This window comes from Nelumbo nucifera, chromosome 4 (assembly GCF_055504915.1).
Source record: "Nelumbo nucifera cultivar China Antique chromosome 4, China Antique-T2T, whole genome shotgun sequence".
NCBI classification, from domain to species: Eukaryota; Viridiplantae; Streptophyta; class Magnoliopsida; order Proteales; family Nelumbonaceae; genus Nelumbo; species Nelumbo nucifera.
The window spans coordinates 78771783-78785761 of record NC_142652.1 but is presented as its reverse complement, the minus strand read 5'-3'; the positions used below and the strand labels follow the sequence as shown (position 1 = coordinate 78785761).

Here is a 13979-nt window from a genome sequence, read left to right as displayed (position 1 = left end):
TTTTCAGGAGTGTCGTTAAGCTTAGGAGAAATGAGAAAGGGACCAGGGGGGAGAAACCTGGAACTGCTCAGGCTCAGGTTATAGATCCTATCTCAGGAAAGGCAACAGCAACACCCTCAAAACTCCACAGATTAGTTCACAAAACTAGTATCAGTAGATCTGACAGCAAACCCTAGATTTCATTTTTTCCCTTTTTTACTCGCGTAGGAGAAATCAAATAAATTTCTTCAGATCTCTGTCGCCGACTCCGAGTTTCCATGGCCTGTAAAGGAACGGGATTGATCTTCTTAGTGTTCGCTCTCTCGTATGCGTTATCCACCTTCGCAGGGTAAGAGTTGAATCTTATAGTTTTCTTCATTGCTTGCATTGATCCGGCATTTGTTGTTTTTATCATTTAATTCGTGTTTCTGATTAAGTAATCGAAATGTTTATTTATAGGAAGAGCTATTACGATATTTTGCAAGTTCAAAAAGGCGCTTCGGATGAGCAGATCAAACGAGCTTACCGGAAGCTCGCACTGAAGTACCATCCAGATAAAAACCAGGGAAATGAAGAGGCCAATAAGAAATTTGCGGAAATTAACAACGGTATAATGACATCCTCATTTTCTTTTCCTTTTCCTTTTTTTTTTACTTCTTAAATCGTTTGATTTTAATATTCAGCGTTAGCGTTCACTAAATTTGTTTGGATTGACCGGTTGTCAGCTTACGAAGTCTTATCGGATCGTGAGAAGAGGAATATTTACGATAGGTATGGTGAAGAGGGTCTGAAGCAGCATGCGGCCAGTGGCGGTAGAGGCGGAGGAATGAACATCCAGGACATATTTAGCACGTAAGTTCACATTCTTGAGGTTTAATTAGAAATATGTAGTGGAGCAATGAGATACTAGTCAGTTTTTGTGTAAACAACTCACTTGTATCTTCTTGTCCATTCTGCCGAAATGCTCTTTCCTTTTGTTCTTCTTTTTGGCCTCTTTCTTTTCTTTCTTCTAAGTTCTGTATTTTTGCAATTAAGACGAAGCACCATTTTTTACAATTCAGCTAGAAAAGCGAATGGGCGGTGAAGCGACTTTAATAGTGAGCAAAATACGACCCATATGGGAACGAATATTAAAATGTACAAGTATTCTTATATAGTACAGAACCATATCTACATTCTCCTTGAATGGTAACCATATATATCTGTGCAACCTTGCAACTTCAAACAACGACCAGTAGCCATTGAGAAACCTTGTTTTTAATGTCGGTGCGTTTGCTCAACTTCAGATATAAAGGATGACATTTGGATTGACGAGATTAAAAGATGATACAGTATCTCGGCACGTATGGTGGTTTAGTTAAACTATGTAGATTGTGGAAAATGTTTAACAAAGATTAGCATCATCCAGCGATGGAGCCAGCAGAACTGATGGGAACATGGCTCCTCAGTCCTTCGGCATATATGGGGAATGATAATTAATGGTTCCCCAAGTGATGAATCCTGGCTCTGTCTCTGGCATCATTCACTGGTTTCTACTTTTCCTTGGACAAATTTACATTTACACTGTGTTGGATTGCAAAGAAAATGGGGAAAAAGAAAAGATAATAGAAAGATTTTCTTTTGGGAGAGAGCATGACTAGTCTTGCTTCCTCTCACTCCATTGTTTTCCTCAGTTTTCTCTACCTTTTAGGAGGGAAAATGAATTTGATAAAAAAGAAATTTACGTTCCTATTTTTGTCTAAAAGAAATTTACGTTCCTATTTTTATCTAACATTCTTTTATATTTTAGTTTCCTTTGTGGACTAAACCGATGATAGTTATTTTGTTTCTCTTTCTCCTTTTTTCTTCACAACCAAAGACAACACTAATTTTGTGGAGGTATTGGTAGACATGTTTTCTCCTTTTGTAATTCACGTTACTGAGTTAGATGGTCATCAATTCCATCTTTAACTAACAACAATGTTTAATGCAACTATTTATTTATATCAAAATTGTTATGTATCTGCATTTTTATGTTAGTATATGTGCTATTCTTATCAATTTGTGAAGCATAGGCCAACATTTTTTGTCATTGCAAACATTTTTTTTTTTAAAAAAAGAAGGAAAGTTTTCTCAATGTTGACAAGGTGATGTTTCATTTTAGCTTCTTTGGTGGAGGTCCAGCTGAGGAGGAAGAGAAGATTGTGAAAGGTGACGATGTAATTGTTGATTTGGATGCTACATTGGAAGATTTGTACATGGGAGGTACATTGAAGGTAGGTTGTAATATTATTGCTGGACCTATCACCCATTCTCTTTCATCTTGATTATAAGGATTGATAAAAAAAAAGGATTACAGTAATTCTATGTTACATGGCACTTCAAAATGGATGCTGTATCCATATAAGATGTGTGAAAACTGACACCAACACACTTGAGGGGACTCTTCTCTTTGTCTCACCTGTCGTATATGACTTAAAATTAAAGTATAGCAGCCAAGTCACCATAATCAATTAAACTTGCTAAGTTTAACTACCATATTCTGATACTTGTACCTGTACATAACTGGCTCTGACGTGCCTCATTTTTATGAACTTTTGTCTGTTAACAGTCTTTTTTTTTTTTTAAATTTTTTTGGTAATTCATGAATGCCATTATTAAGATCATTATTTTTGCCTAGCTACACATAGATGTATGCAAGTGTCAAGAACCTAAGTTTGTTTTTGTATATTTGCAAGTATGTTAGCAACTCTGATTTGGAAATACCTTTTCCTCAAGTTAACAAACTAGAAAGAATCAAAGAAACCCAATGAAACGAGTAGCGGATACTACATTCTTTCACTGCTTTCTGTACCTAGGGCAGAGATCATCTTGCAATATCTCTGTAACTTCCTCTATTGGGCAGAGTAGAATGGTGGAACAGGATTCATGTAGCTGACCCCATATGGTTGGGACAAGGCTTAGTTTAGTTTAGTTGAGCAGGATTATAGTCGGATTGATATAATTGTACACTGATAGAGGGCAAAAAAAAAAAAAGATTGAACAGACTGCTATACTATTTAAACCCTCCATAAAATCCTCAAAGGTGCAATCATGGGGATCTGAGATCACAAATCTCCAGCCATTGTAAACCTGCAACTAATATTGACTTATTAGACATATAATTTCTTTTTTAATATGGTACAAATCTTTTTGATCAATAACTGAAAATTCCAATATGGTACAAATACTTCAAGTACTCAAGAATCTAGAATGGTTCTTAAACCCTGAAATCCTATATCCCAAATAAATTATGGTGATTGAGGTATCTATGCTGGGAAATAGGGTTATTTTAAACCTTGAAGGATATTTAAGAAACTGTAATGCAATCTCAGTTGAATTCATGCTGCTAGCCTGCTAAATTCTTTATGTATTGTTGATTAACTCCATTATGTGCTTCTTCTTTTGCTCCAGTTGAATTTATGCTAGTGAATCCATCTACCATTTAGATTTTGCATTTGGTTGCTAACAAAGAAATTTTTATTTATTTTTGATAATTGTGGTTGCTATCAAAGATTAAAATCGTTCTGATCAGTTAAATAATATTTATTTTTATGGTAATCTGACAATATTTTAATTCAATCATATGATATTCTGTAATATCTTTAGGTTTGGAGAGAGAAGAACATTTTAAAGCCAGCTCCTGGTAAGAGGCGCTGCAACTGTCGAAATGAGGTCTATCACAAGCAGATTGGCCCAGGAATGTTTCAGCAGATGACTGAGCAGGTGAACCCAAGATTTGGTAGCCTTTTTTTTTTTAATTTTTATATGTTGTTATAAACTTATAATAATATTGCTTTTGGTATATAAACTAAAATTTCACCAATTTCAAGTAAAGAGACAAACTTTACTGATTATAGTATGTAGGAACTTGTATGAAATACATATTTTCCCTTCTGAAGATACCTGCTTTATAAATTATAAATATAGAATTGGTATCAAGGTTCAAAATAGTAAAAATATTTAATGGATCCCAAGTAAAAAGAGACTCATACGTATGGCTTCCTCACTGAATAAACTTTTATGTGGGTTCTAATCTTGAATTTATTATTATCAAGTGGATTCTAATCTTTTTTAACACCTTGCACTTTTATATAAAAATTATAAACTATAATGTTCTTCATGGTTTAACTACTAGTATAACAGTACACTTTGTGTATACTTGAATTTAGTGTGAAGCACTTCCAACATACAAAAAGATTCCTATCTTATTGATAAATGGGGGTTTAACCTTTCAAGGAGCATTACAGCTTTTGTTTGCTGCAAGTGCTTCATGAATCAGATCCACAGGAAAAACATAAGATGATAAGGATGATTCTGACAATCTCTAATTCACAGATCAAGCCAGGTTACCAACAAGTATCCATGTAGCTCGGATCTGCTACCCACAAGACATGTAGCTGCACAGTGGGAATGTCTCCTGTACTTGTATGTTACCATTCATGTGGAGTTCCCAATGTGTGGTGGGGGTGTCCTGTGGGTAAATAATGTAGGTAGCGTGATAGCGTCTTTGTAGGTATCAGATCCGGACTGGAATCCATCAAAGTTTAGCTGAACAATGTAAAATATTCTTTTCCTAATAAGTGATTGCATTTCTTGGTACACTAATATCACATAGCCATTTTTTCCTTTCAAATCCATGGTTTCTTTTCATATTTATTGATATAATCTGAAAACAATACATATTTTTTTATAGTTCAAGTACTAGTAGAAAACCTTAAGCAAATAAAGTTTGAAAATCCATGCGAATGTTATAAAGTAGAACCTTTTTATTTTAATGACAGTAAAAGAAAAATTTTGTTAAAAAGAAAAGGGGAATACAAGAACTGGTGAGAAGAAATCATTAAAGAAGAAAAACAGTGTACCAAAACGACAGGCATCCTCGTCCTATTGAAATTTCCTTGTGAAACAAATCCCACCACCTAGTAAGGGCAAGATACTTCCCTTGATAACTAATACATTAAAATGATAAAAATAAATAAAACATTCAACCCACATCACCCACAACCCCCCACCTTTTTTTTTTTTTCTTTTTGTTTTGATAAATCCCACAATCCCCCACTTCCACAAGGACTCTAATCCTAACCATTTGACTAGCACCTAACAAAGAAACTGTTATTTTATTTTTTACTTTTTTTTTTTTTTCCGAAGGACGACAAGGAAATTTCATTAAAACTGAAAAAAGTAATACATCTCAGAAAGATGGTTGTCTAGTTGACAAGCCAACTACTTATCATAAATTACACTGTAAACGACTCAAAATTACAAGGATTTAAATACAACTCTAACAACTACCCCTTGTTACCATCATAATGGCCCCCTTTCTGCATATTTCTTTAGATATTTCTCTTTTTTCTAATTCCAAAATTATTTTTCTTGCCTGCTTTTCACCTCCTAGAAAGAACACAGTCAAACTTTTCCCCACTTGAACTTCTCCTTCAACTACCTTCACAATCTCTATTTTTATCTACATGCACAACTTTATTTGATGGGCATAACTAGTCATGTCATGATTTTTAAGTCTGGCTCTATCTTCCCTTTTGACTCCAAATTGTTCTATAGGTTCATAAGCAATTCTCCACAATAAGGTTTGATTATAAAGCTCTTGATCTGCATTTTGTCACCCTTGGTCATATTCTTACAGTTTTTTTCTCAATATAAGAAGAATATCTTTACCTTTTTGACATAAAATTTTCTTTTTTTTGATTGTTGTGCTCCACATTCACCACCACTCTTCTAAAATCTTAAATGGTAAAAGTTGTAAAAAGCAACAAATTGCACATTCTAAACGAGAAGGGTGAAATCTTATACACACTAGGCTTGATTCTTTTGTTTCAATGATCTGACACGAGGCAGCTGAGATGGCGGCCTAAGGGATACATCTGTCCCAAACCATGGCCTCCTTGCCATGTGGCAAATGATTATACTTTTTTGCTTTTTTTTTTTGTTAAAAAAAGAAAGAATACTGTTGGCTATCATTGGAAGGGGAAGTGCATTATGTGGGGCCATATGGCTGATGCAGATATTAACCAGAGGATCAGGATCAGCCATACGATAATGTCCTGGATCTGATGTCATCCCTCCACGTGGAGAAGACTTCTGCTACTACATGCTTCAGAGATTGCACTAACATAAAAACTAACCTTTTCAGGATTTAAGCTTAAAAAGAGATCTCTTTTGCTACTAAAAACCTAAACAATAACCAAACTATATAGTATTAAAAAATTATTAAAATTTCGTTTTATTTTATTTTTACAACATTACTATCATTTTTTGTCTTATCCCATCTGCGTTCCATTCTATGTAGGGCTATTGTTTTCTTGCTGAAGGATGAACTAACAAGTACTTTCTCACTACCCAGACCCATGGGGTTTTTGCCTTTTCCTTTGTCTAAAACCTTCAATATCCATCATCTGCTTCAAAATATCAAAAACTGCTTTTCCCCATTTTGTAAATGATATTGCCAATAAACAGGAATTGCTAAAATTTTCCTTGTCATGGTTTTTAATGGACTGAAATTTGTGGCTTTGGTCTCCCTGGTGAAATCTGTAAAGTTTATTTATTTCAAAAGAAATTCAATGAACAGCTATATTGGCCAAAGTCCCAAAACATTAAAATCTTCAATTATTTTTTTGGCGAAGTCCCAAAGAAATAAATTTAAGTGAAACATCTTTGATTTGCAGTCATGACAAAAAGCATCATGGAATGTCATGAAATTTAGACAAACTTAAAATTTGTGGTCCCATAACTATGATTGCATGATATTACTTTTATTTGAAAATTTTATGATTGCAAATTCAGAACTTTTCTTGTACAGTAGGCATATTGGAGATAAAATATTGACCAGCCATGTTTACATATAAATATATTTATAAGTATGTAATAATATGTAAATTCTAGCCTATAGTTTCATTTTATTTTTCTGTTCCTTGCAGTTCTGCTGCTATCTTGCTAACATTTTTCGTTCTGCCCTGTAAGGTCTGTGAGCAATGCCCAAATGTAAAATACGAAAGAGAGGGTTATTTCGTAACTGTTGATATCGAGAAAGGGATGCAAGATGGACAAGTAAGCTTTATTACAACGTGATACTACAATGTTATATACATGCCTGTCACTTATTTCTCTATCTTGGTTTAAAAGATGGATAAAAGTCCATTACCCAATGTTGGTCATAGCTTGGGAGGGATATGGACCTAACCTTTGGCTTTTTTTTTGCATGTTTCCCCTTCACCCTCTTTGTGTGTGTGTGTGGGGGGGGGGGGTTCTACTCTGTTAGACTACCCAATGTGAAATCTAGCTATTGTCTGGTAACAGATCTTTCTCTTGACCTAAATTTCCCCATCTTACAGGAAGTGGTGTTCTACGAGGATGGTGAACCTATAATAGATGGAGAATCTGGAGATCTAAAGGTTTAAATCTTCCCTTTTGTTTGTGTTTATAACATATGGAAATAGACTATGTACTTACAGTATGGCTACTGTCTACTGACAGTTCCGCATCCGTACTGCACCACATGAACGATTCAGAAGGGAAGGCAATGATCTGCACACAACTGTTACAATAACACTGGTAAACAATTTTACTTTTTATGCTTTTTTTTTTTTTTTAAATTTTTTCGTTGACTTCATTCTGAATCCATTCCGTATGGGTATTACTGGTTAAAATATTTGCAGGGAGCAGGATTAACATGATTATCATTTCCCTTTTTCAATTTTGTAGATTTTTTACATTTTACTTGTAATGATGCTTTGTTGAGTGAGACTCTTTGCTGGTAGGCAGCATCATCTTAATGCCTATGGGGACCTACCCCATGGTTGTCCTGCTGACATGACTCATCAGATAGACATTCTCTATCTAAATGTTTTTCTCATGTCATCATAGTTTTAAAAACTGACCCAGAAATGGAACCGTTTTGGCCACCGGTTCTTGGGTCAAATGGTCTGACCATCCAGTCTGAAGCCCGGTTGAAAAGTTTTGCAACCCAAAATGGACCCAGATCCATTGACTGATTCCCAGGTCAAGCAGTTCAACCGTCTGATCCAGTCTGGTTTTTAAAATAATGTATGTCATAATAATTTTCTCTGTTGCTGAGTTTATACCTATGCTTCACTTCAGGTACAAGCTCTTGTTGGGTTTGAAAAGACTATCAAACACCTCGATGAGCATCAAGTGGACATTGGCTCCAAGGTGATCATATAGATTTACTCCGCTTTGTTTTCTTATATATGCTTCAAATATTATTTTAGGGAGGTGAACTGAATTGGTAATTTTGACCTTCAGGGAATTACTAAACCCAAGGAAGTGAGGAAATTCAAAGGGGAAGGAATGCCTTTGCATCTTAGCACAAAGAAAGGAGATCTATATGTGACCTTCGAGGTTCTGTTCCCTAGTTCCTTGACAGAAGACCAGAAAACAAAGATCAAGGCGGCCCTTGGTTAATTTTGGGAATCCTTTCTTTTTTGTTCCAATACGTCCTGATTGTACCATGATGAGATCAAATGAAGGTGCAGGCTGATGTAGGGGATAAAAGTGCCCATTATATAATTCCTTGAAGTTGTTCCTGATACCAATAGAGCAGCTTTCCCTCGTATTGTTTTCCTTCACAAGAAATATAATTCATTTTTGCTCTAGTGTAATATTCTAACATGGAAATACATTATTGAAAGTAAACTTTAGCTTTTCTAGGATAGGACTGTACCTTCTACTTGTGCTTCGCATTGAGAATGAACATGATTTCACTGTAAAGTTGCTCTAAATGTCTCCTACTAATGACTCAAAACGAATATTAAGTAGGACTAATGTTGAAATAATCAGTTCCTCTACCCTCCCTTAGGGATGCAACGGATCGGATATTTAGGATTCGAGATGATCTGATAGGATTCGGTTTGGATTTGAATCTGATTTTTGGATTTGATTGAATTTGATTTGTTTTTTTAAAAGATAATAAATTATTAAAAAAAATAAAATATACTAATTTAAGTAAAGTAAAATTAAAAATACAAGAGTTGGGTCACCATCATTGCGGACTGCAGAAGCTATTTATCTCTGGATTCAGTCTCAATCATTCATATCAATCGTCAAGAAAACCGTCCTAGGCACTGTCTTGTGAAACATGCTCTTGACCTGCTATGTTTTTTCGTTTTCAAAAAACCCTCCCTCCCTTGAACATACCGTTAATCATGATTCTATGACTGATTCTGATTCACATTCTTAATGCAATGTTTTTTCATTTTCAAAAAAAAGTAGTCTAGTGACGTGTGGTTTCAAAATTGATGAACCAATAAGGCAATAATTTCATATTCAAGATTAAACTTTCATAGGTTGGATAAATGAGCAGGGAATTTTTAATTTGAAGAATTGAAGGAAGTCATAGAACATTAAATTTGACAAAAACGGAAATACCTTTTAGGGTCAGTTTTTTTTTTTTTTTGGATTTTGAGAATGGGGAAGTTGGTAAATGAGATTTTGGTTTCCATTCTTTTTTCAGATTTATGTGGGGTTCATGGAATATTTATTTTTCCTCGGCAACACTTACTCGGGTAAATGATGCCCATCTCCTAGGTGGGTGATGTAGGGGTATCCGGCCGACCTACGGATCTTGATACGTGGCATCAGTTGGATGCATCCTGACCATCCATCATCAATCACTTCCAACTGAGTCCACATTGACTTAAGGACACAAACGTTAGAGGCCCTAGAATGCTTCCTTAATGTGAACAAACCCTGAAATATGTTCAGTGACAGATACATCTTGGAGATGGGCCATCACGAACATTGCCACTATCGTCCTAATGGCATTGGGAGCGAGCTGGTTAAAGGTGAGCTTATAGTGGTTCAGGATCTCAAAAGTTGGGGGGTGTATGGGAAACCTCAATCCGAAGTGAAGGTAATGCTTGTGGATACACACCTCCCCTTTAGGGGCGAGCCACAACTTGTCACCAACGCAGGGGACTCTAATCCTATATGTGAGCTCTGGGAAGCTCATGACCGGTTCAAAGAGTTGGAGTCGCCACCCATTTAGTGACTCTGTTTTCTATGGAAAAGGCACACGACCAAGAGATTTTAGCTTCTAAGGATTGCGAGAGAGAAGGTATTAGGCACCCCCCTCTCCAAGCTGTTGTAGTAACCTAATACGGGAGTTGCCTAGGTTCAATTTCCTTTGGGGAAAAACAAAAATGGTTGCAAGAATTTCTCAAATCTGGAGGAACATGCTTTCAATTTCTCCTAAGACCGATTTTGAGGTGATGTTATCAGGTCTTAGGTACTGATTTTCCTAAGACCCTTGCCTCTTTGCCTCTATTCTCAGTTAAGAAGAAATTGTAAGCAATAGCTCTCAAACATTTCAAAACCTCAAGCAACCCAGAAAAACTAAAAAAGACTTACCTTTCATGTGTACCTTGTCAAAAATTTTCTAGTAGTTAGGAGGACTTCAAACGGAACTTGAGTAAGGCAGGAGCCGGGATGAGTGTTTCTGGTATTAAGTTTGGAAGACAAGGGATGAGGCTTGAGTTTGGCTTCTGGGATTTCAGGATTACAAGTAGAATGGATGTGTTACAGAAGTTGGAAATTTGTCCCTTCTGTCTCTTTCTTTCTCTAGGGACATTTCTTAGCTTTCCTCCCTTCAGTCCCCCTCCCTTGAGCTCGAATTAGATGAGTATTTATAGAGAATGAGAGGGGGTCAAGTTTGAATTCACTCAGCTACAGTGCTTAGGAATCCATAGAGATTTTTCCCATAAATAGGCAAAGAAATAGGTGCCCAGTCAAGTTTTCTTGTTTGGTGAGACATTTTCTTTGATTTGGGGGTGGTTTTCATAAGTTTTGTGTGGCCAATGGGAGCTTGGGGCGTGCTAGACATTGCAGCCTCGTATTTGGGGCTGATAGTGGCAAAAAATGTAAATTTGATGAATTTTTAAAAGCTATTTTATCTTTTCTTGGTCTTGAGTAGTGGTATGTTTGGTCTTTTGAACTTTTTGGGTCTATTAGGTTCTATTTGATTCGTACAAGTGTTTCAATGGGGTTAAGTAAGGAGTTGACGTCAGTCCCTACCCTCTTAAGATTATAGGTTGGACAACTGATGTGGCGGTTCATTCTAGTGCGTCAAAATGGTACCTATCTAGTTTAACGGTCAGACAGATGAATCTGGTTGTGAAATTTGGCGTGTTGGGGTTTTTCGGGTCCTTGAACACAATGGTGAAGTCTGATCGGACAAATAGGGTTGAGACAATTGAGATCTATGGTTGACAAGTTTGGGTGAATGAGATCTTAATGCTTTTGTGGTTGACAAGGGTCAACCAGGGGGATTTTGGGATAAAATTTGGTGGGTTGACATTTTTGAACGTCCTAAATCTAATGGAAGTGATGGATATTTGATCAGAGGTGTAGATTGATTGTTTTAGTTCAGATCATAGTCTTAGCTTATGGTTTTCCAATTAACGAAAGGGTTCGAAATGGAATCTTACTTTTTCAACGGTCAAATGGAGGTGTTTGGTCGTGAAATTTGTCGTGCTGGGTTTTTTGGGTCTCCGAACCCAGTGGTAAGGTCTGATTGGTCATACAAAGTTGGAATGACGGATGGTAAACTCTAATTAATAGGATTTGTTAAAATAAGATCTAGGCTTGATAATGGGTCAAATGGGGAATTTTGAGCTACAATTTAATAGGTAGGCATGGATTAGGGTGATGAGTCAAGTGGATGGTTCTGATCTAAGAAAGATATGGTTGATCTTGGTAATCATTCAAGGCCATCAAAATGAGATCTTAATGCTTTTGTGGTTGGATATCGTAGATTTGTGTTGGGATTCACTAGTTGATTGTTTCCTAATGATCTTGAGGTGATGGGTGTGTTGGATTTGATTTTGGGAGTTGGAATTTGAATATCACATAGATCGGGGTCGATAGAAAGGAAGTTAGCGTGATGAATAGTGGATCCTTGTAGTTTAGTCATGAAAATTGATGTGTAACTAGGTTTTAGTTTTCAAAAGTCTAGGGATGATGTTTGAGCAGACATTGATATTGATCTCAAGGTTCTTATTTGTCACGTGGATTGTGTGAGAGGAGGGTATTTCGGGTTTTGGGAAGTCTCAAGTTGATCTGGTTGTGTTTCTGAGCTTTTGGGGTCTAAGAGGAGGGTACAAAGAGGTAGGGTGAAGGGACCGAGCAAAAATTGGGTGCTAACACTATAGTCCCCTGGAATGTAGTACTTCTCGGCCAAAGCCCTAACTTACTCCTTGCCGAGAATACTGTCTAGGTCAGAGTGGGGATAACGCCCCAGCGTCATGTCTCGTCACTTAGCCTCGACCGTAGGTTCCTCGACCTCTTCCGCATCCACCACTTTAGGAAGCGCAAGGACATTTCCTATAGTGTTGGCCCTCAGCTGCGTGGAACTGGTACTCTCATTGGCAGAGTTCGCACTCTGCTGGTCGTGCTTGGCCTCGCGACACTTGACCCTTTCCCTCAATACCTAGATGTTGGACGCCCTAGAGGAGCTCTTAGAGTCACTGTTGTCGCTCCCATCGCTATTAGGAGTGCTGTTGGGAGTACTCCAGTCAGGAAGGTTGTAGGCTTCATAGCTAGAGTCCAAGGCCGACATGTTGAGGACAAAGGTTCTTTACCTAAAGATGTTAATGAAAGGAAGTCTAAGGAGTTGGTTGTGGAAAGCTGAGATGTCCTCAGTAGCTCCAAGACTCAAGGTTTCAAGTAAATGGTGAAGTCTCGCTCAGCCAACCTCCCTATTTAAAGGAAACATACAACCCATATTCAATTGATCCAATGGCCACGGATTGACTGACCTTACAGCCTGAACCGATGGGCTCCATGTGGCATCAACCTCGGGAGACGGAGCTGGTTCGCCCGTCAACTTTAGCTCAAGGATGCGCCGAATCGGACCCCTCGTGCCATCTCGTGCACGACCTCAATCAATCGACCGCGAATGATGTCAGCATTCATGCGGGGCACAGGCAATGCACGCGGGTAGCCTATACCCGTATGGGCCACTGTCACACACCCTCGACTTGGAGTGATCCTTCATAGGTGCGAAGAATGAACAGAGGAGCAGGTGCCGCAGAGCCGTTGAGAAGAGTTCCGCATTGAGGCAGATGCCTCCACATGAATCTACTATACTCTCTTTGGCTAAAGCCGAGGCCTTGACACAACCCGTCAACCGACCTCGAGAGTGGGGGGCAAGTGATGTAAGGGTATTTGGCTGACCTGCGATCTTGACACGTGGCGTCGGTAGGATGCATCTTGGCCATTCGTGGATCCTGACATGTGGCGTCGGCCGGATGCATCCTAACCATCCATCATCAACCACTACCAACCGCTGCCACCTGCTCCCAACTACCCTTCTTCTAAGGCAACTTCGACTATAAAAGGGGCTCCTACATTGAGGTAAAGACACATAGACTTGATTTCTAAGTTTCCTATCTTGCTTGGTCTGACCCCTCACAACCCTCAACTAACTTGACCGTCAGAGTCTTCGCCCCTGGGATAACTCCTGGGGCCTCTGATGTCTTCTTTCTCTCTGCAAAATTGGACCCATCGGCCTCAGACACCAGAAATTATATTGTTGTTCTCATCTCCGTATTTGGCAGCAACAATGGAAAATAAAAGAACATGGATAAGTGCATTTACTCGGGTAGTAAGTATTTCCAAAGAAAAAAAAACTTACCCACCCAAATAAGTAACTTCCTGAAAAGTGAACGAGGCCTTAAAGGAATGTAAATTATAGTAGCAAACAACGATGTACATTCACTTAATCTCTAGAAAATTAGGGGTGATTTGATTCCCTCAACAACCAACTCAATGGCCCCTACGAGGGATTCGAAGAAGAAGAAGAAGACCCTATTGGGGATTCGGACTTGTTACAAATGCAACTCCAACAAGTTCAGGTTGAACATTTCTTAAAATTTGAATAGGCCTAATCTGAAAACCTGAACATCGTGCTTGAATATTCTTTAAGTCAGGCATCCAATTTGCACAGACCA

At 37.8% G+C, this 13979-nt stretch overlaps 1 protein-coding gene across 1 annotated transcript; it reads left to right on the top strand.

Annotated features, from left to right (window-relative positions):
* On the top strand, positions 1–8753 carry ATERDJ3B (DNAJ heat shock family protein). The gene is made up of 10 exons (XM_010269739.3): positions 1–328; positions 439–587; positions 705–831; positions 2123–2234; positions 3607–3723; positions 6976–7062; positions 7347–7406; positions 7489–7566; positions 8113–8184; positions 8278–8753. Exons 1-10 carry the CDS (start codon positions 258–260, stop codon positions 8434–8436), a joined length of 1032 nt encoding a protein of 343 aa, XP_010268041.1. The 5' UTR covers positions 1–257; the 3' UTR covers positions 8437–8753.
* The last annotated feature ends 5226 nt before the right edge of the window (positions 8754–13979 follow it).